At 39.6% G+C, this 26,300-nt stretch overlaps 1 protein-coding gene across 1 annotated transcript in view; it reads right to left on the minus strand.

Moving 5' to 3' along the window:
• znrf2b (zinc and ring finger 2b) overlaps positions 1 to 24,644 on the minus strand; it is a 97,799-nt gene extending 73,155 nt beyond the window's left edge. The window contains exon 1 of the mRNA XM_030158893.1: positions 23,652 to 24,644. Within this exon, the coding sequence (XP_030014753.1) occupies positions 23,652 to 24,075 (424 nt within the window). The 5' untranslated portion in view covers positions 24,076 to 24,644. The remainder of the gene's footprint in view (positions 1 to 23,651) is intronic.
• Between the last annotated feature and the right edge of the window lie 1,656 nt (positions 24,645 to 26,300).

Raw genomic sequence — 26,300 nt, forward strand, 5'->3', positions numbered from 1 at the left:
TAACTGGCATAAACCTAAAATGAAACTTGACATGCTTTGAACGTCCGACTCCTATCTTCTGTGCCTCACCCTACTTTTCAGTAACCCAGCTGCTCAAGTTCTCAGTCAAATTTTCTCCCAAGGGAACACTAATTACCTCTCGCTGCAGCCCAAACGTTAGCATGTGTGCTGCAGCGGCTCTTACACCTGTGCTGTGTGCGTCAACCTAACTCGGTGTGGCTTTAGTGTGATTGGTTCGGTGCGGCGCTACTTACTTATGATTGGCTGTTCTCACATCTGTCAAAACATGGACGAATGAATTCTATCAAAATTGTATCAAGCGTCTCATATTTCTATAGAGAAAAAGTCATATCGCGATATATATCATTATCGTTTTATCGTCCAACCCTACTGGTGACATTGAATATAGATGTAATTTCCACAGAGCATCTGAAAATGACAGTTTTTATTTGTTATTATCTGCACAATGCACACACTTAAAACCAAACCACCCTGCTGTCTGTCACCCATGTGGAAACTCTGCCATAAATCAAATGTCACATCAGAAAAATCCCAGTATTTCAACAATTAAATGAAAGTCTGAAAACATGTAAAACTGGGAATCAGTACAATGAGTAGGGCTGGGTATCATGGCCAATTTCCATAATCGATTCGATTTCGATTCATAATGTTCTGAATCGATTAATCACGATTCGATTCAATTCAATATCGATTCAATTCAGTATTAATTGATTGATTCAGAGTAATTTAGTGATACCAAAGTACAATTTTGAGTTGTAACCTGATTATTTAAGTACCGCAGTCATGCAACACATCAATACTGGGATCAATATTGATATTAGAAAGGAAACAAATATGACATTTCAGCAGTAAATTGCTGAATGTGCTCTGAAATAATGAACGGGACAGAAACATTGCCATGTTACTGTGGCTAAGAACGGACTTGGTCATCTTTACTCTGTTTTATGGCTGGAGGATACTACTCACTGGGGGTGGGGGGTGCACTCCGTGATTGTTGGCCGGAGCGGAGCGGGGCTGGGGGGTGCATGCGCTCCGTGACTGTTGGTCGGAGGTAGCAGCGTAGCAGTCGGACATTGTCGCTGTACCATTCCTCTAACTCCATACTCATTCATAGGTGATAGTATGGATCCAAGTCATTATTCCAAGAACGACCGGCTTCCGCGACTCACCGGGCGGCCACTTCCTTCACACTGCAGGTTCGAGTTTGAGGCCGGAGGACCTCCAGCGGGGGGGTTTCCCCACCGCGTCTTTTCTGCGTCTTTTTTGCGAGCTAGACCAAGTCTTCCCCAGGGGTTCGCAAGACGGAGCCGCCCATGGTTCCGCGTACTCCCGGTCCTGCTCTGAAAAATCGATCTCATCCACTATTAATCGATTACGCAAAATTAAAATGAGAGCGATCTAAGATCGATTAAATCAATTTTTTTAGCCAGCCCTAACAATGAGAACAATGAAATCATCATCTGACATCATTCAGACGGTCCTCCGATATGGAATTAGTGACAGAATATGTGTTATATGCGTTTTATGGCTGCCAGCTGTGAGAAATATCCACATATGTTCACAGTAAAATCAGCAGGCTGTCATTCATTCTGTGTGGAGCAGCTCCAAGGTTTGACATCATCTCCACACTCTGCCTCTGCTGTTGAGTTGAAAAAGACACTTATTCAAGGTCATTATATTCCAGCTCAACTGGACTGGATCAGAAGTGTCATTCTGTATGCAGCTTCAGTTTCACTGTGGATTTTCTCTTGATCACTGTTGATCAGGTCGGACGGAAATAACGACGACAGCTCTGCTCTTTTAACAAAGGCCTCTCAAAAAATGATGCATGGAATTCAAGCTAAATAACACTGACCCTCCAACCTCTTCACTTCTGGCATTTTGCCCAGCTGACTCCCAATTTCCATATTATAGCCTAATTAAAAAATGCATGGAAGTGTGTTTTACAAATGATTAAACTCTGATTGAGCGTTACCATTCACTGCTAGCTTTGTGTTGTTGCTTACCCATTACAGCCTGTCTGAGGAGTGTTAGACTATGAGAGCAAACAGCTGGTACTGTTTAACCACAAGTCAAACTGGGACGAATGTGGCACATGTTCTGTGAAGTCTGGCCTTGGCTGAACCACCTACATTATTGCATTACTTTACATCTCATGGGTTCAGTCCTTGATGGATTCTGTAGCGCTTGGACTTTGTGTGTAATGGTCTGTTTCATGTTCAGTTAAAGTGACATGTGGAGAGTTTGTCAAATGATATTAAAATGTTGACGATCCTCATTTGGTTGGCGAACTGCTTTTCTGAGAATTAATACAGATTATCTAATCAAATAAAAATAGAAGAGCCATGTGAAAACATTCCTACTCCTAGCGCTAAAGTTGCTAGGCTAGAGAGTGGATTTAAGTCTGTTTATAGTGACCCTTTTGAGTCTGGCAGGGCTAATAGGGTTTGGTTGGTCCACTTTAACCTCTAGGGGTTTGTGTCACATGTTGTTCTGCTTCCACCAAGGGAATAAGGTCATGACAGTTTCAGACTGAAGAATTATGGATGTGTGGTGTTTAATTTGCTTAGTTTAACACAGATGCTTTGCTGTCGAAATATCACAAAAGACAACTTTGGAGACGTTTTATGTAATTACAAGATGGGCCAAACAAATTAGACATTAAATAAGTGGAATGTGGTGACTCCGGTCCCCTTGGTGGTGGTGGTGCATAGGACTGCACAATAGATCGAAAAAATATTGTTGTTGCGATAAAGTGTGCAATATTCATATCGCAAAGACTTGCAATCATTTCTTTTCTTTTTCGCATTAACTTTCTGTTTTACACACCATGGGGTACCAGAGTGGTTTTCTCTACCACTATAACATACTAGTTTTTCTCACAAAAAAACTGAAGTAATGCTACTGCTGCTGGTTGAAGGCAAGTTTACATGTTATTAATGTTGAAAAGATGTGAATATTTTCAGAGCACAACTTTGGGCAAGGCCTGAACAATTATATTTAAAGATTTTATTTATATGCGACATTTACCAAACCAGGCAAGCAATGGAATAGTGTTTTGTTAAAGCTCTTGCGTGGCGGTACTCTGGCACTTTTGTTATTATGAAATACATCCATGTCATTTACACATCCAGGGCTCAAAATTAACTTTTTGACCTAGGAGCACTGTGCTCCTAACCCTAAAAAGTTAGGAGCACAGGCTAAAATCTAGGCGCACCACTATTATATAAAAAATTTGGAGAACAAGCAAAACTCTTGGCCATACCAAGTAATATTCCTATATGTATTTAAACAATGTTAACAACCTAGAATAAAGTATTTGAATACAGTATGAAAGATAAAACTTACATTGACACAGGTGCAAAACAATTGTCAATGTGTGGTATATACTTTAGTTGGTTCTTGGAGAAGAAAGACGAATCACACCATTATTTGCAACAACCAACTTTTTTATTTCATGGCCTAAAGGCACTTAGTCACTGTGGTCTACACCACGACGCCTGAAGTCAGGCCTCCTTGACCTGGTGCCAGAGTGTAGGTACTTCCTGACCGCTGGCAGTGCATCGAAGTCATGCAGTGTTGGACCATCCGCAGAGATGCGCACGCGAGGGGGCGGGGACTAGATTTTCCGCTTCAGTCAGCGGGGCGTGGAGCTTGTTTATTTTCAGCTGACGAGTTACTTCTGCAGCCATTATTCTAGGCGCACGTGTTAATTTTCGCTCATTTTTTTATTGGCGCACCGTGCGATCGTAATCTCAAAAACAGTCGCACTACCGAAATTCTCAGGCACATGCGACCGTAATTCAGTCGCAGTTACGAGCCCTGACATCGCTATATGTGAATAAAATGACAGAATATATGACTATGTTTGTATCTGAAGGTCTGTGGTAGCAAAGTCACCAGGTTCTTAGACAGAATTGTGTAATTGATTGTAGTGGTAGAGTATTTTGTCTTAAATTATAAATAAAGGAGTCAGCATACAAACAATTGGCTAATTTTAACATTGTTAAAGGAGCGATATCTCGCATTTTAAAGTGGAATTCTGCATTTTCAAGCATTTCCCTGTGGTCTCCATAAACTGTAAATGCTCTGCTTGGCTCTGAATTCTTCATTCATTCAACTCCACAGGTTCATCTTCAACTCTATTTCTGACTAATGACATGAGGCAGGTCGTTTGGAGCGCTGGCCCTTTAAATGCAAATGAGCCACTTCAGGCCCCACCCCCTCCTGTTCAGCCACTTGTGTTCGTTAATACAACCAAGAACTCAACATTTTAGGTAATCAGTTCGTAGTTTGGACATATTTTCAGTTTTTACTACAACCGCTGCTGCTGATAAACAATTACGTCGTACTCGGAAAAATGTTTGTCGGAAGTTTTGACCTTATATGTGCAAATGTTGTGACGTAACTAGTTATAAAACGTAACAAATTAAGCAGGAATTGAAACGGGTTGTAGAAATCCACTCGATTTTCGCCAGAATTAATATAAAGATAGTTTTGTAGCACTTTCAAACTTTTTGAACTATTAGGATCCAAATACACAAATAAATGAACCACAGACTAATGAAAGTGGGTTTAGCAAAATATGAGCCCTTTGTGGAACATTTTTCTTAGTAGATGAAATTGGTATTTCTTTAGGTAAACAAGAAATACCGCAATATTATTGATATCACAATCTGGTATACCTATATTGCGAGTTTTCCATTAACGTGGAGCCCCAGTGGTGCATCTCTTAGCTGGTTTACAAATCACTACAAAACACAAAAGAATCACAAGAAGAAGCAGGACTGAAGCGGTGCATCTTCACTGTCCAGACAGGGCTGACAAACCAAACAATGACAGGTGTGCCATGACTTATCTGTTGCAATTCTTACATGTTTCTATAGTTTTTGCTTCATCTTGTTGCATTGCCATATTGGTTGCAGATTTAGTCTCATGTCAGCCTAATGCCAATGAGTTTTATGGTAAACAAACATAAAGTTCACCGTGCGTACCTTGCCCCATCCCTCTGATCTTCGTGTTACTGGCTTTATCTCAGCAGTAAATCCCATGGGGTTTTCCAGACACTAGCAGCTCCTTCAATCTCTTTATGACCAACATACTATTGTCTGGCTAAACTAGTTGTATTTCATGCCATGAAATCGCTGGCATCATTTTGCTGATGTACGTTTTTAATTTGACAAATATCAACAATCAAACCAGTTAAAGTTTCTACTGTAGACCAGACCAGCACAACCAGAAACCAACCCTAGTCTATCGTCTAAACACTGAACCCCCCGGCTCCCCGACCAACAGTCACGGAGCGTGTGCACACCCCAGCCCCACTCCGCACCGACCAACAATCACAGAGTGCACCCCCCACCCCCAGTGAGTAGTATCCTCCAGCCGTAAAACAGAATTAAGATGACGAAGTCCGCTCTGATCCACTGTAAGAACATGGCAATGTTTCTGTCTTGTTCATTATTTCAGAGCACATTCAGCAATTTACTGCTGAAATGTCAGATTTATTTCCTTTCTAATATCAGTATTGATGTGTTGCCTGACTGCGGTTGTCAAATAATCAGGTTACAACTCAAAATTGTACTTTGGTATCACTAAAGTACTCTGAATCAATCAATTAATACTGAATCGAATCGATACTGAATCGAATCGAATCGTGATTAATCGATTCAGAACCTTATGAATCGAAATCGAATCGATTATGGAAATTGGCCATGATACCCAGCCCTAACAAACAAGTTTTAGTCACACACATATTCACATTTCTGCTCGGAACTACTGTAGATACTTTTGAAGTTTGTTCAAGTCTGTGTTTGAAAATCCACAGAAAGTTTGTTTATGGTGTTGAACAGCAGACTTGAACCTGGTCTGCAAATCAGGATTATATAACATTCATTAATTTATTCATACATTTTCCAAACTGTTTAATCTTCAAGAGGGATTCTATACAAGCAAGGCTCAAATTAAATCTAACTGAAGTAAAAATCAATAAATAAATAAAAACAAACGGAATGAAAAACATGAAAACTCAGATAAACACAACTCAAGCTAAAATGAAACAGAATCACAAAGTAGGCTAATGGTATTGGTATTAATGGTTGGCGACATTCAAGATTTTCCTGGAAAACTAACACTAAATATAAACTACAATAAATGTAACCAATTCCACAAAATAAAAATATAACAACTTATGTAGTCATGAAATAAACTGAAGTCAAAATAAAGATAAACTAAATACAAAAAAACCCAAACAAACTGTATTACACTGCTGCAGGTGCATAAAGTCGGACGTTTGGATTTAGCCTGAGCCCATAATTCAGGACCCGCTGTCCTGTACATAAATACAGAACTCATAGGAGGCCTTATCCACTGCACTTTATCTCCATGTATGGCTTATTTTTCAACACAGTCTCCTTTAAGGTGTACACACTTTTTTCCAAAGGTGCTGCAGAGCTTGGATCGCTTTCACACAGAGGCTTTCATCTTCAGCCTCCACAGAAACAGATAGAACCTCATCATCACTCCACACTGGCAAAAGGTTTTTAAAGCAGCACCACCAGGCCCCGATGTGGAATCCATATCAGCATAGATCCTCCTGGACTTAACCCTTAACATCATTTATTAGCTGCTAAATACAACCATTAACTATTAAAAACAAAAAAGGTTGATTTAAAAGGGTCATATTTTGCTAAACCCACTTTTATTAGTCTTTGGTTCATTTATTTGGATATTTAAGGAGACAAGTAGTTTAAAAAGTTTGAATTTGAACCCTCCAGGTGCTGCAAAGTTATCTTTATATTCACTTTGGCAAAAATCTAGTGGATTTCTACAACTTGTTTCAATTCCTGCTTAATTTGTTACGTCTATAACTAGTTCCGCCACAACATTTGCACATATAAGGTCCAGACTTCAGACGAACATTTCTCCAAGTACACCATGACTGTTTGTCAGCAGCAGCAGTTGTAGTCCAGACTGAAAATATGTCCAAACTTTGAGCCGATTACCTAAAATGTTCAGCTGTTGGTTGAACTGGACAGAGCAGCACAGCCAATAACCTGGAGGGGGCGGGGTCATGTGCATTTAAAGGGCCAGCGCTCCAAACCACCTTTCTGGTGTCATTCCTCAGAAATAGTGTTGAAGATGGACGTGTGGAGTTGAATGAATGAAGAATTCAGAGCCAAGCAGAGCATTTACAGTTTATGGAGAGCACAGGGAAATGCTTTAAAATACATAATTACATTTTTAAAAAGCTAAATATCACTCCTTTAAGTTTTAGTGATCTAGCATCCATCCTTCATTCGTCCACCTCTGAACTGACACTTTCCAACTGCAAAGGCCGCCTAAAGGAGTGGTTATAATTCTGTATGACTTCAAGGCCTCAGCTATAAATCCAGACTGCAAATAAAACTGTCAGTGAGACACTAGAGTACAGAATACAGAGCTTCAATTAGCCACTGTTCTGTCTCAGAATTACTCTTTTATAGCCTGAATACAAATGTGTTGGACATGCCACTGACACCGTTTCTGTTTTCAGAGCCGTTTACAGTAGCAGAGCTAAAAATGGAAAATCTTTAGTGAGGCTTGTGCTTCAGGCAAAATAAAGAGTGTCAGATTTCAAGCAGGTTTATGCCCATGTGGCGAGATTGAGCTCTGAAAATTTCCTGGAAGTCTGCCTATAAGATAATGATGGATGATAACTGCAGACAGACTAAATGCACATCCAAAACAGGTCACGACGCTGTACGAGTGTGACGGTCGCATTAAAGGCTGTACATTAGGTATGCCTAACAGTCTGTTGCCAAAAGAAGCCCCTGGTAGGGGACTATTAAAGCCTGACATGTCATTGTTTTAGAGGCGCGTGGAGAATCTGCAGTGGTTAACACTGATGTATTAAACTTCTGACCCCACTGTAATTACTTTTTGTAGAGAAACGGAGAGTTACAGCTGCATAGACAAACTGCAGAAGGAATAGCCTGAGTGGGAAGTTCCTCAGAGGACGTTAAATCCAATTTCTCAGACTGAGCCCAGACCCCGATGAGCACATCCAGCTGACAAAAGGGTTTCTACCGTTTGGAAATGTGTAAAACCAGGCCGCTCAACCTTTGTCTCACACTGTGCATATACAATCATATCCCACACAGACAACAGAAACATTTCCGTTACGTACACAACAAAGCGTGTTCTACTCCACCGACATAATGGTGACAGACTTTGGACTGTGATATCATCCTCCTGTAGCACTCAAAGTACTAATGCAGGGGAAGTCCACATCCACTGTGAACCTTTTCCTACGCTTCCTAAATTGTGTTGACTGAAATGATTGGGTTGGGATTGGAGAATGTGAAACCATCCAGACTCTTTGCGGGAGCCTGGGGCTGAGAGTACCTTCACAGGGGATTTTTTTTTTCATGATCCAGCATGTTGTTGTTGTTACTTTGCAAAGTGAATTCTCTTTTAAGGCTCGCACTGTCTGGTTTTTCAGTTGCTCCACTGTCATTTCCTTCCTTAAATGTAAAGCTTAAGTATCACCACATGAAACATTGATGAACTTAAGGTATGTTTTTAGTCTCAATGGAAAACCCCTAATATTACGGACAGAAACTGGCCTATGAAGAGCAAAGATACGTATCCTGAGTGTGGTTTCATGGCCATTAGTGTGTAAACTGTGAGTAAACATCTGAACATCTGACCATATCACCACTGATGATCTAAAACGTTTGGAATTTAGCTTAAAATAAGGAAGTGCCACTTTGAAACTAAAGCTAAAACTCACAAATTAGAAAAATACCAGTCATATAAATCTGATAGGGTTATTCTCTGGCTACCTGTTGAGTCGTCTTCTTTTCCCTCTGTTTTGGTCTCAGCCAACCTCAGCCTTGTTAATGCTAGTTTGAGCTCACTAGTGCCAACTAATAAAACTACATTTCCATCATAATAGCAATATTCACTACTTTTCTGCTCTTATTTATATTTCTTACCTTTTTATTAAAATACTTTTTACTGGTCATATTAGTCTAGCTGATAAGATAAGATAAGATAAGATAAGTTAAGATAAGATAAGATAAGATAAAAAATACAAAAAACTAAGTGCAGAGAAGACAGGCGGAAAACATACACAAGTGAAACATGAAATAAAGAGAAAGAACAAATCTGCTACTTATCTAAATTTGGATTTAAATATCATTACATATTTAATACAGTAGAATTTTTGTTAACTGAAAGCTGAGGCATTTGTTGATAATTTTCTTTAAATACAGTATGTACCTATGAGCCACATTAATGTATTTATCCATTCAGAGCCATTTGTAGAAAGTTTATACTGAAGCAATTTACCCAAGATTAAAGGATAACACATGAGGAAAAACCATATATATTTTTACCCCAGAGAACTATACGTGTGATAATTACAACATAATCGCCTGATCTTTGAATAGCATTGTCTACCTTTGCATAAAAAACAGCTGGATGAAACAGAAACGCCATGTTTTTGTCAGTTTTTCCAAACATTGAAGGTGTGATTAATGTTTGTTCAAAGCTATTATCCATGGTTTAATAAAGTAGGTAGCAGGAGCTGCAGGATACACCATGGAAATGGTTAGGTTTGTGTTTACAGTGATGAAGGGGCTGGGACAGGGGTGTCTAGTACAGTCAAAGAGTCTGCAAGGCTACATCTGGATCCCTCTCCACATAATGGCTCCTAAATGTGGAATTAGTGCTACCAACTGTTTATCTCATGGCGCTTGACTTCTAATATTGGACCGAGTGCATTTCAATGAGCATCTGTTGGCATCAACGTCATGAGTTTAGTCATAAAGCCCAACACAGATGCTGCTGTACAGATATTTTGATGCAAACAAAATGAAAAAGAGGAACTTAATAACTTAAAGGAGGTGATTTAACTTTGTTTACAAGGCGACAATATCAATAATCATATATGTTCAAATATTAAATCCCAATCAACTGTTCTTCATAAGGTGTGGTATAATTGGGTGCAATAGCAGCAACGTAAAATGAAGAAGAAAAAACTGAGAAACCACAATTATTTCTGATTATGACAGCTCCAAATGACAACTGAGGAAAAGTCTGAGAATAGAAAAGCATCCAATGAGAGTAGCACAAGTCAGGGATGTGGCAGACAACACAAACATACTGAAATACAGAGACAGTAATATAACATGATGCAACCAGTGAAGACAGAGGAAGCATGAAAACCGAGTTATAATAGAAGCAGAACAGCAACTCAGTCTGCACACGTCTTGTAGTCGCCCGTTATCTCATAACCACCGAGTATAATTGGTTCATTAGCTGATTAACACGGACTGCAGCTGCGTTCACTCTTAACACCTTTAGAGACGACAGAAAATTATATCTATGAGCGAATGGAACATTTTAGTCAGGGCTCACTACAAAACCAAGTGAGTGATATGAGGAGGTTTTTGGAAACTTGGCAACAGATGAGTTCATTGACTGCTTTTTACAGTTCATTATTCATTTGTAAAAGTCCCTGTAAGGATGTAATATGATTACAACACATTTAAAGGGGCTATATGTAGTCATTTTACTTTAAAATATTAATAAATAGACCTAAAAATATATCATCAAAAAGTGACCAGATGGCTGTGGCCTAGGACTTGAAACAACCATGGACTACTACCCCCATTAAGACTGAAATTTATATATATATATATATATATATATATATATATATAAATATATTTCTGTTATATAATGATTTGTTACAATGCACTATATGACTACACATGTGAAATCTAAATAAAAAGAAGTTCAAAAAAAAAAAAGTGACCAGATGGGATGAAAACTGCAAAACAACTTTTAGAGTCAGTGGAAGTGACAAAGTGATCAAAGCTAGAAGTACTGTTGTCATTTTCACCACTGGACACAGGTTTAAATGAAAAGAATGGAGTTTGACGCTGAAATGGCAGTGTTTCTTCTACACCAGTGATTCTCAGCTGGTGGATCAAAAAGTGGGTCACAAACCCATTTTCAGTGGGTCACGAGCCTTTGCCTGGGTCAAAAAATAATGTTAAGAAAAAAATTCTGTGCTTTATTTTTTATGAAGCTGAGCACCGTCCATTCACAATCCAACAGTAGGTGGCGGTAATGTGCAGTAATGCACTGTAATGCTAATTAACACCAGACATTTCTCAACATAAAAAACCCTAAAGTTCAATTGTAATTATAGTGAAACTGGAGTATGACACCAACTACAACAGATATGGTTTGACCTACATTGAGGACAAAAGTGTGTTTAATGGTTGAATAAGTGACTGAATGCACTTTTAATTTTTTGGTTAAAATGGACCTAATCTAGTGTTAAAGGGAATATTTCCCTCTAGCATCACCACCTGCTGGTCATTTTGGATTCTCATTAAACGTGTCTTGTGTGTTTTTTTTTTAATACTGTGATATTCTGTATTTCAGGTTCAAAACACACCATCACCATCTTTTCATTAAATAAATTTGAGATGCTTAACTTTTATCACTTTGGGTCACAGCTTGTCATTGAGGGGTGACAGTGGGTCCTGAAGCCAGACCAGTTCAGAGCTGCTGTTCTACATGGGTGAGTTTGATTATGAGGCTGATGAAGGTATAAAGTTATTATGGGATGTTATTATCTTTGCTAAGTTGATATTGTCGATCCATGGTTCAGACTAAACTGTGAAAGTTCTGACTTTGTTGTTCGATTCCAAACAGATCTTTAGTTCAGCTACTGACAACACAAACCGTACAGAAAGCAGAGTTGATTTGTGGTCGTACTGTGACTGTTTTCTGTCTAAAACAGAGCTAAGCTAACAGAGCTATAAAGTAAACTATCAGCTGATGTAACACGTGACGATTATAAGACAGTGTTATTCTGAGTGACTGTCAAAATATTTGGCCATGAGTCTTAGTTTGAAGACGAAAGCTTGATGATACCATAATACAGATGAGTGTGAACAATGAGCTTTAAATTTTATTCAGTGAGTCATACAGTCTGTGGATATATAATGTTTATTTATAATAGTTTTGGTAGTCCTAAGTAGAGCTGGGTAAAAAAAAAACATTCATTTGATCGACTTTGGATTGATTTTATTTTAAATTTGAGTTATTGAGAAATAGTGGATGAGATCGATTTTTCAGAGCAGGACTGCGAGTACCTGACCCGGGTACCGCCAAGGCGCAGCCAGCTCTGCCTCATGGGCCACTGGGGGACACAGGGCGTCTTGATCTTGCTTGCAATGGTTCTGGCGCAGGGGAAGGGTGGGGAAAACACGTCCGCAGGACGTCCTCCTGGCCTCAAACTCAAACCCACAGTGCAGACGAACCGGCCATCCGGACCGTCTGGTCGGTGGAGGCTCTCCGAGGTGGGTCGCGGAAGCCGGTCATTCTAGGAATACTAACTAGGATCCACACTCAGCCATAGGTGATAATAATGCATCCTAACGCTAGAAGCACCAGCCATAAAACAGAATAAAGATGACAAAGTCTGTTCTGAGTCACTGTAGAAACATGGCAATGTATCCATCCTGTTCATTATTTAAGAACAGATTAAACTATTTACAGCTGAAATGTCAGATTTATTTCCTTTCTAATGCCAATATTGATCCCAGTATTGCTGTGCTGCATGGCTGCGGTACCCAAATAATCAGGTTACAGCTCAAAATTGTACTTTGGTATCACTAAATGAATCTGAATCAATCAATTAATACTGAACTGAATCGATATCAGATCAAATCTAATCGTGATCCATCGATTCAAAACCCTGTGAATCAAAATCGAATCAGTTAAGGAAATTGGCCATGATACCCAGGCCAAGTCCTCAGTGTGTTCTGGTAGGACATCAAGGCTGAAAATGGGAGATGAAATCAGAAAATGTGCAGGTAGTCTAATTTGTGGAATTACCTCAGCATCTTCTGCATAATGTACAGCTGATGTATTTTAGCACAGCATCAGGTGAATATATCTAGCAGCGAAGAAAACGACTCAGTCATTTCCTTCCCTTTTAAGCCGGGTTTACATCCATTTTCTAGAGTCTGAACAGTGTAACAATGGAGGGGTGATGTGTAATGCTTCTGATGGCGCTGAGGTGAGAGTATAAATGCCAATGTGTGTTTTGTTCGGCAGAGCAGTGAATTTTCTGGTGGGTTTATCAGCTGACATTTTAATTTGCAAGCTTTGGAGGACTGCAAAATTTAAACTCTGGCTGCAAGTTTACGATTGCTGTTATCAGGAAGCAAACTAGACTGTTGATGTTAATATTAAATACACAAAATCACTTATGTGGTCTTTTAACCTGATGATTTACAGGTTTGGGTGCTGGAGTGGATTTGCTCCAGGTAATTTCCTCATCACTCCCGTCGATTCCTGCTCCGTCAGCACACCTGACTGAACAAATGAACCTCAGGTGAGTTGTCGGGTCGACTTAAGCTCCTCTGCTTTATGTTCAGACCCTTCTTCAGACTTTAAATGAAAACCAAGCTCCATTAACACAGAAGGAGACAGAAGAGACCACGCCGCCTGCTATCACGCCCTGCAGACACATATACTGAAATGTGGCTTTATGCGTGCGTGCAGGAGATTCATCCTTGAAGCCATTATGGAGGACGGAAATTTAATGAGCTGAGTTCATTATTAGGCGCCTGTCTGCTGACTCATTGCCATTAACAACCTATGCACAGAATCTGCCATGCATGTTTGTTTTGGTGAAGATGATAATAAAGGGGATTATCCATATAATACTATAATATTACTGGGAGGAAAAAAGTAGCCAAAACACAAAAAAACACCATATCCAGCCAACCCTAACAAATCATAAAGCAAAGGTAATAACATGCTCTTGACTTAGAGTTATATCATCCTGAGACTAGAAATAACTTTTCTAAAACAAGGTGCTGCAAAGCTTCCCCTTTTGAATATTTGACCAACAGTATTTGATAAGGACATTTTCTACAATAAAACCAAAACTCTCAGTGAACCCTCAAAATAAAAACAATAAACATATGTATGATGATTACGAAACTGAGACAAGAAATAGCATTATACTATGACAGATGAGACTGAAAAAACATGAGGTATTGTGATATATAATAATGTAAATCCTGTTATCAAGATACACATCTTATCACCAGACTAACACACATCCCTCATGATGATGTGATAAAAACCTCCAGTTCTGCTGCCGTCGACCTTTAGCTCTGAGTTTGTCAATCTATGGTATTTCCAGTCTTATCAGAGATACGCCAAAGAAAACAATCTGGAATTTTTGTGCTAACACTCATTAAATGCCAAAGAGAGGTTCACAGAAATGACTACAACAGCTGTCTATTCAATATATTAATTTAAAAAAAAAAAAAAAAGGAAAAATATGATGCTAACCAACATGAGCTTGTTCAGTTAAACAAAGCTTAACAAAGATGGTTGAACATTTTTTTAAGTTAACAATAATGACTTTCATTTAAGTGGTTGCGTGTGTTTTGAGACTCAGTAAATACTGTGACCATGTAAAAGAAACAACACTACGTCTGATTCCAGCCATGTTTTTCATTGCTTGCTAATAACTAAGCTAAGCTAGCTAATGTTAAACATTTGATATTATTTCATCTGATCTCCATCTGGTCGATCATTTAGTTACTAAAGTAAAATAAAATGGAGGAAAAATCCATTTACAGGTTCTCAGACATCCTCAAACTAAAATAAACACAACACATTGTTTTTAGTCTGACCTAAATTCTTCTTCAGTTTGTTTGTAATAAGTAACGTGATCACTAATGCTTACCTGTGATTTTAGCATTGAAAAAGAAAATTACAATAATAAAAATAGAAATGAATGACTGTGTGTGACATCAGTGTCCTTGTGGGTAATTTTTAGTAGGGATGTCCTGATCCAATCTAAAGATCGATATTAGCTGCCGATCTGGCATTTTTTAGAAGATTGGATCGGATTTTGTCACGTGATCAGGCCGATCTGTGTCGGGTTCTGGGGGATAAACAAAAATCCTGCATCCTCAAATTGTTAAAGTCAGTATCGGATTGCTATCGGATCAGTATCGGCAAAACTAATCATGAAAAAAATCAGACCGGAAGCAAAAAACAATCCAAATTGGAATTCACTAATTTTAAGCATAATCTATAAAAAAAATTTTTACTTTAACGAGTAAAGAACAGTGGTATGATGTTTCTCATTGATAAATAGCAGATATTATAATTGGCAACACAGTAAGTGACCAAATATATAAATGTTTACATCTATGAACTCTATTAACTGCTACTGTTGCTAATGTAGGATTGGACAGTGGCTGTTTTTGGGAGGGGTTTAACACAGGGCCAATTAGAGCCAGAACTATGTGCGATAGTTTAATGTATTTATGTTACGTTATGTAGTTATTGTACTATATGCATTTAATTTATGTGACATTAATCCATTAGTTGTGATGAAGGCCTGATGTTTAACAGTTGTTCTCATCAGAAGTGGAATAAAACATCATGTAAGAAGCAGGACCACTATTTCTATCCCTTCTTTCCCTGTGTAGGCATGTACTCTAGGCCACAGGGGGATATTTTGCTTATTGATTAATCCTTACAGTTCCTTCAGTGAGTCTAAGGTGGACCTGATATGATTTCACTGTGAAAACATTGAGCAGTAGAGGAGTAAATGTGCCACACAGCATTTTAATCTCTACTCCGCGCGAATTTGACTCAGTCCTCACTGATTCAGTACAAGTTTTTAGATTGGTTTAATAGATAATATTTCATGAGAATGGAGTAATAAACGCTGATGTGCCCTCCTACTCTCTTGGAAAGCGGCCAGTTCGACTGCAGCTCTTCGCCACTTCCCCCGCCTGCTTTCCTCTGCTTTCTAGACGAGGCACAACTCCTCTCAAACAGGCCCATTGTCTTCTTCAAATGCTTCTGAGGCTTTTTAAAAATGTTTGTGACTTCTCTGGGTACAGAAAAAGCAGACTCTGGCCTTTTTGCTGGAGGAAATCTTCCACATTTAGGTGCAATTTGGAATCATTTTAGCTTAAATTAGTTTAAAAAATTGACTAAAATACCAACAGACTGTGATGTTAAATCAAAGATGTACAGTTATATCTAGCCATGGTCTATTTTGTTTTCTATTACCTATTTTGGACCTTGAGAGTCACTGCAGTATCTCAGTCCAACATGAGAAGAGGCAGTACTGTCTAGATGATGCATTCTAAAGTCTTGTCAATGTCGGAAGGTCAGGTGTTTTATGAAAGGAACATTATGTGCAACAGTGAACAGTCAATCCAACAATGGCTGACGCTCTTGCCAAGTAACAATTATCACCATGCACACTCAGTCTGAGCAAATTCAGCAGCAAAGAAAAGCACTAAGAATGTCTCTTCCAGACTGGTAAATTGGCTGTGTAGTAAACAACTGTATAAAATTACTCACAGTATTAAAACGTTCAGACCAATTATCTCATGCAACTGAAGCGATTTCATGCAACAAACGAACCAGGCGTACTGATGCTGCACAGACAATTCACAGCAGACCTTTATGCTGACACTGTCAGTTTGACTCTGATATCACTCGACTTAGCGCAGCTTTTTGGCAACTTGATGCGTTCTATTTTGGTGTTTTTCATTTGAGTACCACAGACCATGAAATATTAATTCTAGTACCACATTCGCCAAGGTCCCAAAAAAGCCAAAGCAATGCTAAACGTGACATCTTGAAACCGTGAAATCATGCAGATTGGTCAAACCAAAATCACTGCTGCATCAGTGCATATGTATGTCATCATGTTGTGACATGGGACAGAGGCAATGTCCGACAATGTTGAAGCAAATGAAGGTTCTATCTTGACAAATCAGCAATAATTACGGGACTAAACTGCAATATGCTCATCTGAAAGAAAATCCATCCATCCATCCATCCATACCAACTGCTTAGTCCATATGGGGATTGGGGGGGTGTCTGAGGTTATCCAAGTTACCTATAGGCGAAGGCAGGGCACACTGTGGATGAGTTGCCACTTCATCACAGGACTGACATTTACAAAAGAACAATCATTCACTCTCACATTCACACCTATGAATGATTGATGTTAACCAACTACGTTATTGAGGTGCATGTCTGTGGACGGTGGAAGGAAGCTGGAGTACCCGCAGAGAGCCCATGCAGACACATGGAGGCCAACACCTTCTTGATGAACATTCTTGGCGATAGTGCAAACCACTGGACCACTCTCGCAAATCATACCATCCAGTTTGAAGTTAGATTCTGAACCGTTGTCTCACTCATAGCTGCAGTCACACTACGACAACATCACTATGACAACCACCCAGCTAGGGGTGTAACGGTACAGAAAAATTTTGGTTCAGTATATTTTCGGTGCAGGGGTCTTCGGTTCGATACATTTTCCATGTTTTTGGAACAGTTAAGGAGAGCAATTTCATTCAAAAAAAACTTCATTGAAGTAAAAATGCAACATACACTGTACAGCTGACGTTTTTGTACTACTTTTATACTACTGTGTGGGTCTTCAATTTTGACTTCACGCAACAATGCCGGCACACCACTCTCATTTTGTCGACTTTTCTCTCTCCACTGACAGAACTGACAGGGAATCTAAAACGCTCCGAAACTGGAGACCTTAGAGAAGACGGAGGATCTTTCATCTCTGTCTTTGTACCTGTGACGCTGCTCCGAGCTGCTGTACTGGTTCACTTCAGCATGTGCATGGTGCGTGGACCACTTAGACGTCCATCTAGGATATCAAACATTGCACATGGGTTCTGCCACCCTGCTCATACTGTGTGCGTTCCACTTCAAGGTTCGTGTGTAACTTATGGTGAGTGTTTACGTTCTTCACATCGGATACACGTATTCGTTCGGTACACCTCTGTATTGTATTGAAGGCTCAAAACCGAAACGGTTCAGTACAAACAAGTGCACAGTTACATCCCTACACCCAGTTGATGGAATACTGGTATCTCCAATGGAAATGCGACAACCTGGTGCCAAACCCAAGCCAAGCAGTGTCAAACTGAGGTTGAGTCAAGCAGATACAAGCAGTGGAAAACTTACACTACTGCAGCTACTGAGTAGCACAGAGGAAACAACAACTGTCACACTTCAGTAGGCTGAAAATTACAAACATCCACAAGCCTGTACCCTTTTGACTAATGTTATAAACACAACAATTAATCATCCACACTTTACCATCTTCATGACATTAACAAACACACGCCAATGCAAACACATTTCTGTTGCAATATTGGACACCATCCTCAAAACTGTTTATCTTAACTTCAGTTTTTACAGCAATGCAACAATAAAACATCCAGATGTACTCCTTCCCTCATACACAATCATCATATTGTGAGAACATGATGACATTTTAATGCACCTCACAGTAGAATAAGAAACAATCCTATGTTACAAGTCATGTCATGAAAAAAACCACAAACAAACAAATCGAGGATATTCAGAAGCTGCCAGTCTTAAAGAGAATACTATGATGTACATTTTTGTAGCCTAGCACTACACAAATCATACAGAGAAATAATCTATCTCTAGGAACACCACTGGCACAAGTTTAAAAGAGTTCATTTAGGCACTTGATGGTAAATTGCCCCTTTAATTGAAAATCAATCAAAGACGAGGGCGTTGCATATCTCTTTGTTTCCATGAACCTTTGGATAAACACCCCAAGGCTGTAAAGCCTCGCTGACGTCAGCCACTCCTCACCTGCTGTGACATGATTGGACGCTGAAATACAACCTTCCCCTTGAGTGGGTAACCTCAGCGAGACATAAGCAGGGTTGTGACTGACTGTTGATGCGGCTTCACACTTCGTAATGATTTCAAAGAAGCCGATCAGTCACTTGATCAGTTCCACGCCATCGACCGCAGTGAGTGACATTCAGCCAACAGACCGCAGCTGTCACAGTGGATCAATGAAGTGGACGACAACGAGGCTTTCACAAGGAGGCTCGCACAAACACTTTTGGCTCCGTCCGGCTCATGCGAGTCACCCTTCTCACACATGAGCGCCATTAAAACCAGCAGGCGCTACTAACTCACGGGCCAACGTCACATCAGCATCAGTGTCAGTGCAGGTTCTGACAACACACTTTGCTTTTCCCACTTCTGCGCACTAGTGCTTCTCTGCTGAGGACTGAGGTCATGTCCTCCTCATTTATTTGTTTTTGCCTCCAGGAGAAAAACAACCACAGTTACATCATATTACGCAACCTTAGAGAGAGGCAGGATATAAGTTTTAGATTTACTATTTTCATACAATTACTTATACAGACAAACTAAATGTGTAGGCTGTATAAATACATGAACGTCTATATTTTTCTAGGTGACATTTTTACTAGCAAGTGTGCAAAACAGTAAAATACAGAGAATAATAGTTAATAGGAGGAAAATACTAAACATTGACAGACATATCTGCCCAAGGACAAACAGATCCAATGTTTAGTGCTTATTTATTTTTCTGCAGGATTACCAAAAACTGCTGTGCTAATACACAGGGTGGGGAAGCAAAATGTACAATATTTTGAGGCAGGGATTTAAGGACAGTGTATGACCAATTAGTTTATTGAAAGTCATGAGAATTTATTTGCCACAAGAAAATGTCCATAATAGAAAATGTTTTTATTCGATGTGTCCTCCTTCTTTCTCAATAACTGCCTTCACACGCTTCCTGAAACTTGCACAAGTGTTCCTCAAATATTGGGGTGACAACTTCTCCCATTCTTCTTTAATAGTATCTTCCAGACTTTCTGGTAATAGTTTTGCTCATAGTCATTCTCTTCTTTCCATTCTAAACAGTCTTTATGGACACTCCAACTATTTTTGAAATCTCCTTTGGTGTGACGAGTGCATTCAGCAAATCACACACTCTTTGACGTTTGCTTTCCTGATTACTCATATGGGCAAAAGTTTGTGAAAAGGTATGGATAATAGTGTTAGGTATGATTATGACATCAGTATATGTTTGGGTTCAAAACAACTGACGTAGTGTCTGCTGAGAAAAAACAACTAAATGTTCATTGTACATTTTGCTTCCCCACCCTGTGTGTGTGTGTGTATATATATATATATATATATATATATATATATATATACACACACACACACACACACACACACACACATATATATAGGGTGACACAAAAAAACGGGAACTTTTTAACAATCCAATAAAACCAAGAGTGATGGAAGAAAAATATTTTATTCATAGTAATTGAAACCTTAAAACATCCCATTTAAGAAACAATGATGGAATTTTCATTTTTTAAATTCCTTCCTGTAGATGGCGTCCTCCTGTACGAATGCATTCTTGAAATCTGCTGTTGAGATTCCTCACTGACCGCTGCAACATCTCAGCTGGGATACTGTGAATTTCATCCTGAATTCTCTGTTTGAACTCATCCACAGCTCTTGGTCCAGTCGTGTACACTTTACTCTGAGATAGCCCCACAAGAAAAAATCACAAATGGACAAATCTGGCGATCTAGGGGGCCAGGGAACGTTACCGAATCTTGAGATCACACGGTTACCGAACAATTCTCGCACAGCCGCCAATGGTTACTAAAATGGGGGTGTGTTCACTTGCTCAAGGTCACTGTCTCACAGTGCTGCCACTTGCTCATGTTTGCCAATATGCACTTCAAAAATTCCCGTTTTTTTGGGTCACCCTGTAATTTAAAAAAAATGAAAATTCCATCATTGTTTCTTAAATGGCATGTTTTAAGGTTTCAATTACTATGAATAAAATATTTTTCTTCCATCACTCTTGGTTTTATTTGATTGTGAAAAAGTTCCCGTTTTTTTGTGTCACCCTGTATTTACTAAAACTGTAGGGAAAAAGGAGGGGAATGGGTCAAGGATGAGCCATTACATTTTGGAGCCCTTCCAGATAAAGGAGCACTGAGGGTTTTTTTTTTTTTTTCTCTGAATAAAAAAGCAATTACAGAAACTTCAGCTCCAGAGATTTCATGAAAAATTGGTGCAGTGATTTTTGCATAATCCTGCTGTCAGACAAAACCAACCATCCAAACAGACTTGATGATTACACTACCTCCTCTGTGATAAATGAGTTATGATACAAAACTTTTCCTATGGAAAATATACAAAAGGCCTATTATGCAATTTGTTGCCTTGTGTACTTCATACTCGCGTTCAACTCAGAAAAACCCACAGTTTAATTCAGTGCAACAGCCTATTTCATCCCATTAATCAGGTCTATCATTGCATAAATGACAGACTGCACTGAACTGTGACATCTTACATTAGTCTCTTGAGGTGGGTCATATGGGCAGAGATGTTTGCTTTCTAAAATTACACTTACAGGCCTGCTTTGTCCTTGTTACCAGATCAGACCACATGTCCTTAAATGCCTCTTGATGTCATTAGACCATGCTCCTTCGCTGTGTTGTGCAAAATAAAAACATGTGATCTGCTCTTTGTGCAGTTTGTTAAATACTGTATTTAAAGCGAGAAGTTCAGTTGTATTAGCAGCTGTTTTAGTACATGATGGATTGTTGCATTGGGCCCTTTTTTGAAACTCTATTCAGTGACAGTCTAAAGGAGGGGTGTCAAACACTTGGGCCGCGGGCCAAAACCCACCGTCCAAAGAGTCTGATCTGGACTGTGAGAAGAATTTCAGAAATACAAGAATTACACTTAAGATATTCACAATAAAGGATGTCAGAATCATTTTAGCTCAGGGGCCACATACAGACCAATATGATGTTAAGTGGGTCTGACAAGTAAAATACAGTCGCAGAAAAAATTATTAGACCATCAAAAACTCCTGTGTGTGTCATGTGACTAAAACAGACAGAAAAGAAAACATGGAATGAATAAAAGCACTGTTTTTGTCAGTACAATGACACAGATACTGATGGAAGAACTGAAGTGATTTTAGTTTTTATCAAGAAAACATGTTCAATGGATAGATATCAGCTGTGAAATTAAACTACAATGAGCTATTTTTGTTGGTATCATTCTATTTGTCCAAACAAATGGACCTTTAGTTGGACCAGGCATTAAAATGAACAAGAACTTGAAGAAAACAAGGGTGGTCTAATCATTTTTTCCACGACTGTATTATTATAATATATAACTGGGTTCCTACAGGTTTCCATAAGTTAAATTTAAGACTTTTTAAGACCATTTTAAGACTACTTAGAACAGAATTTAATGTCTATTTCACAGCCATACTGGCAAATCTTTAGGATGATGTATTTACTCCAACGCCTTGATTCCTACTGTTCAGAGTCATTTCTCACCGGGGACTGTAAAGTTAGCGATAACTGGTTCCTAATTTCAATATAAAATGTTGGGTTGCAACACAATACAGCCAAGTTTATGGCACCATACCTTAAGACCTATAATATCAAATTTAATACCTTTTAAAGACTTTTTTAAGGAATGAAATGCAGATTTGGAAATTCAACATTTAAAAGACTTTTTAAGACCCTGCAGGAACCCTGGAATAATGATAATAATGACAATTCCCAATTTACCATCTCTGTTTTAGTGTTAAAAAGTAACATTAAATGAAAATGTTTACATTTACAAACTATTATTTCACAAAAAATGTGAATATGAACAACATGAAATGTCTTATGAGAACTAACTGCAATTTTAACAATATTCTGCCTGTTGGTGCCTTTGCATGTCTGCTGTGATCTGTAAGTTGTAATGCATATGTGTAAATAAGAAGCTGAGACATAATATACTTAAAATTGTGCTTATTTTTCTTCACAAATTTCATATTTTTCCTATTTAATCAGGTTATTTACAACGAAACTTTGTAGATGTAGACATTTTCTTCATGTAATTTTACCTTTTCCACTATTATCATTTTACTGGTCTGACCCACTTCAGACCATATTGGTCTGTAGGTGACCCTGAACTAAAATCACTTTGACACTGTTGACTGTTAATATATTCACTGTATTTTTTGCATTTTATAAATCCATCCCACAGCCGGTGCTGTGCCAAGGTATGCATCGTTGTTACGATATATGTTGTTTCTCCTGGCCGCGGGAGAATAATTTTGACTTTTTATCTCACAATTATGACTATTTATCGAGTAACTTTGACTTTTTATCTCATAATTTCGATTTTTTACTCTCATAATTATGACTTTTTATCTGATAATAATAATAATAATAATAATAGCTTCATTTATATAGCACCTTTTAAAAACAAAGTTTACAAAGTGCTTTTGACAGACAAAGCAGAAGGCACATGACTTTTTATGTCATAATTATGACTTACCATTGGGATATTTTGTTTTTCAGTGGTGGAAACGGGCTTCCATACATAGGAAGTCGTTGAAAAAAAACCATTCCCATGGAAAGTCATAATTACGAGATAAGAAAGTCGAAATTCTGCTCCCACGACCAGGGGAAACAGTTCTGCGCAGGTATGCATACCTTGGCTCAACACCGGTTTTGGCCCCTCGGCGGCCCTGTTTTGGCCCCTCGGCGGCCCTGTTTTGGCCCGCAGGCCGTAGGTTTGCCCCCCTGGTCCAGTCCCCTCATTTGTTTCAGTCTTTTGCACACACTGTCCTCATCTAAACCCATGTGCCCAGGCCTGATGTCAGCAGTCGTGTCCCCAGATGCGCCCTTTACCTCCGAACAGGTGAGGGGACAGGTGCGCGGGCAGAGATCCGATCACCAGCCGGGGACCGTCGTGTCCTCCGCCCGCTCTGTCCCGGTCCGCCGCCTCCTCCGGGCTGCTGCCTCCGGACTCCGGGGAGCTGTACACTCCGCCGCTGTTGGGAATGTTGATACCGGACTGAGGTCTGGTCCCGGAGCCCCCGGAGCCCCCCACGGACCTGCTCCTGCCGGCTCCGATGTGCTGGCCGGCGCTGGACGAGGCTGCGGAGGCTCCGGACGCGCCGTACGCGCGGTACCTCACACCCCCGGCGCTCGTCCGGTTGACGTTGCCGCCGTTGCCGCCGGCCGTGCCGGAGGGCAGGTCCGAGCCGGAGTAGGCTCTGGTCCGTCCGTTAGCGGCCGGATTAGCGGTCGGGCTGCTCTGCTTCGCCCCCATCTGGACCTCCGCTGGTTCGGCTGTGAATACTACCGCGGCGCCCCGTCAGGCGGACGGCTTTAACCGGACACGCGTCCCGGAGCAAAGAAAAGCACAACAAACTCTGCGACGCTACGATCCCATGGAGATGAGGACAATGTCAGTGAGTGAAAAGTGGACGGGCCGGCCGTGACAGCGGTGCACACGCAGGAAAACTTCACCATCGCGGTCCGTCACGCACACTCGTGTCCGCGGTGCGGGGCAGGGAAAGCCGCCGACGACCCGCCGAGCTCCGGCCGCTGCTTCCTCCTCAGTGTCCGCTCCGCCATGGCTCCCGAGCAGCGCGGAGGGGTGCGGAGCTGCTCACACCTCCCTGCCTCACAGCACATTGCCGAAAAGAAGGAAGTGATGGAGGACGAAGTCCCGCACTCCCCCGGTTCTTCTGAGCCGCAGAGGAGCCTGGAGCTCAGCTAGCAGGCAAGCTAGCACAGGCTAACGGCACTTCCGCTACAGACTTTCACAATAAAACAAGTGCGGGTTCGCTGCTGTTTGTACATGATTTCTAACATTGAGCTCCAACCAAAAGAGAGGAGGACACTGAAGGAGAAATAAAATAAGACTGTAGACCAGGGCTGTCAAACGCACTTTAGTTCAGGGGCCACATTCAGCTAAATTTGATCTGAAGTGGGCCGGACCAGTAAAATAATAACAGAATAATATAGAAATGATGTCAACTCCAAACTTTTTTCTATCTTCTAGAGTGGAAAAAAAGGTCATTTACATTAGGAAAAGGTTTACATCTACAAACTATCCTTTCAAAAAATGTGAATAACATGAACAAACTGAAAAAATAAGTGTAATTTTAACAATATTATGGCTCCGTTTATCATTTACACATGTACATTATAACGGACAGATCACAGTGGATCTACAAACACACTAAACATTTAATAACAGACAGAATATTGTTAAAATTGTACTTGCTTCTCTTAAGACATTTCAGGTTATTCACATTTTTTGGCAAAATTATACTTTGTTTTAGTGTAAATACATGAAAATACTGACATTTACAAAGAGAAACATTTACAGTTGTCATTATTTCTATGTTCTTATGATAGTATTAGACTGGTCTGACCCATTTGAGATTGAATTGTTCTGAATGTGGAACCTGAACTAAAAGGATTGTTCATATGTTAGTGTAATTTTTGCATTTCACAAATTCATCCCAAGGGCCGGACTGGACCATTTGGAGGGCCGAATTTGGCCCCCGGGCCGCATGTTTGACACCTGTGCTGTAGACGAAAATAACAACAACAGTCCATAATATTATTAGCTAGTTAAACCACAGCTTAGCATTAGCTTTTACGTCCTCCTTTTTGACAAAAGGTGCCAGTTCTAACTTATGTCAACATGCTAACAAAGATGTCAGCTAAGTTCTGTTATTTTTTATTTACTTATTTAAAGTAATAAGAATAACACTGTTGTTTATTTATTGATTGATTAAGGGGAAATGGGAGGGATTAAATGGGTCATTCCAGAATTGGAGGACATTTTATGTCCCACCCATCAAATTTTAAATAATCCATGTACAAAATACTAAAACATGGAGTTTCTGTGTAAATTTACTCGTCCTGAGACCAAATCTAAAAAAACTGGGAGAAAAGAATGTTTGTAAATAGTTTTAAAAATACCAAATAAGTCTGGAGTACCCCCTAAAATGCCATTTTTCACTTGTCCCAACCCCCTGATGACCAAATTGAATCTCAAATAAAACGGTTAAAATGAAATTTAAATCTCTTTTTTTTGGTATGACTAGTTTCATTGGTGTCTCTTGTAATTGCGGGAACATTTTTTTAAATAAACATAATGTTTTAAATAATAATTATTATGCATGGAACCTGTGTCCCACAACATGCACTCAACCCTGTTACCCATAACCTTTTAGCATGGCAGAAGAAGAAGAAAGCAGTGAATCACATGATATGCTGGAACTGACATCATCAAACAGTCTTCCAAAAGAATGGGTAGAGCAAAGGTATGTCCTCTCTTCTATTTTTCATATTTTCATAAGATTGTGAGCCTTGATTGAATGTCTCACTCTACCTCACTCAACCCTGTTACCCATATTAATTGGGTAAGACAAATTCTGTTTGATTTTTTCTTTACTTATTTACATAAGTAAGTGTGTCCTCTTGGTCAGCAGTAACAGCTAGCTAAGTAGCTAGCTTCTATGTCTGAGAAAAAGC

The sequence above is a fragment of the Sphaeramia orbicularis genome, chromosome 16 (genome assembly GCF_902148855.1).
Source record: "Sphaeramia orbicularis chromosome 16, fSphaOr1.1, whole genome shotgun sequence".
Taxonomy (NCBI): Eukaryota; Metazoa; Chordata; class Actinopteri; order Kurtiformes; family Apogonidae; genus Sphaeramia; species Sphaeramia orbicularis.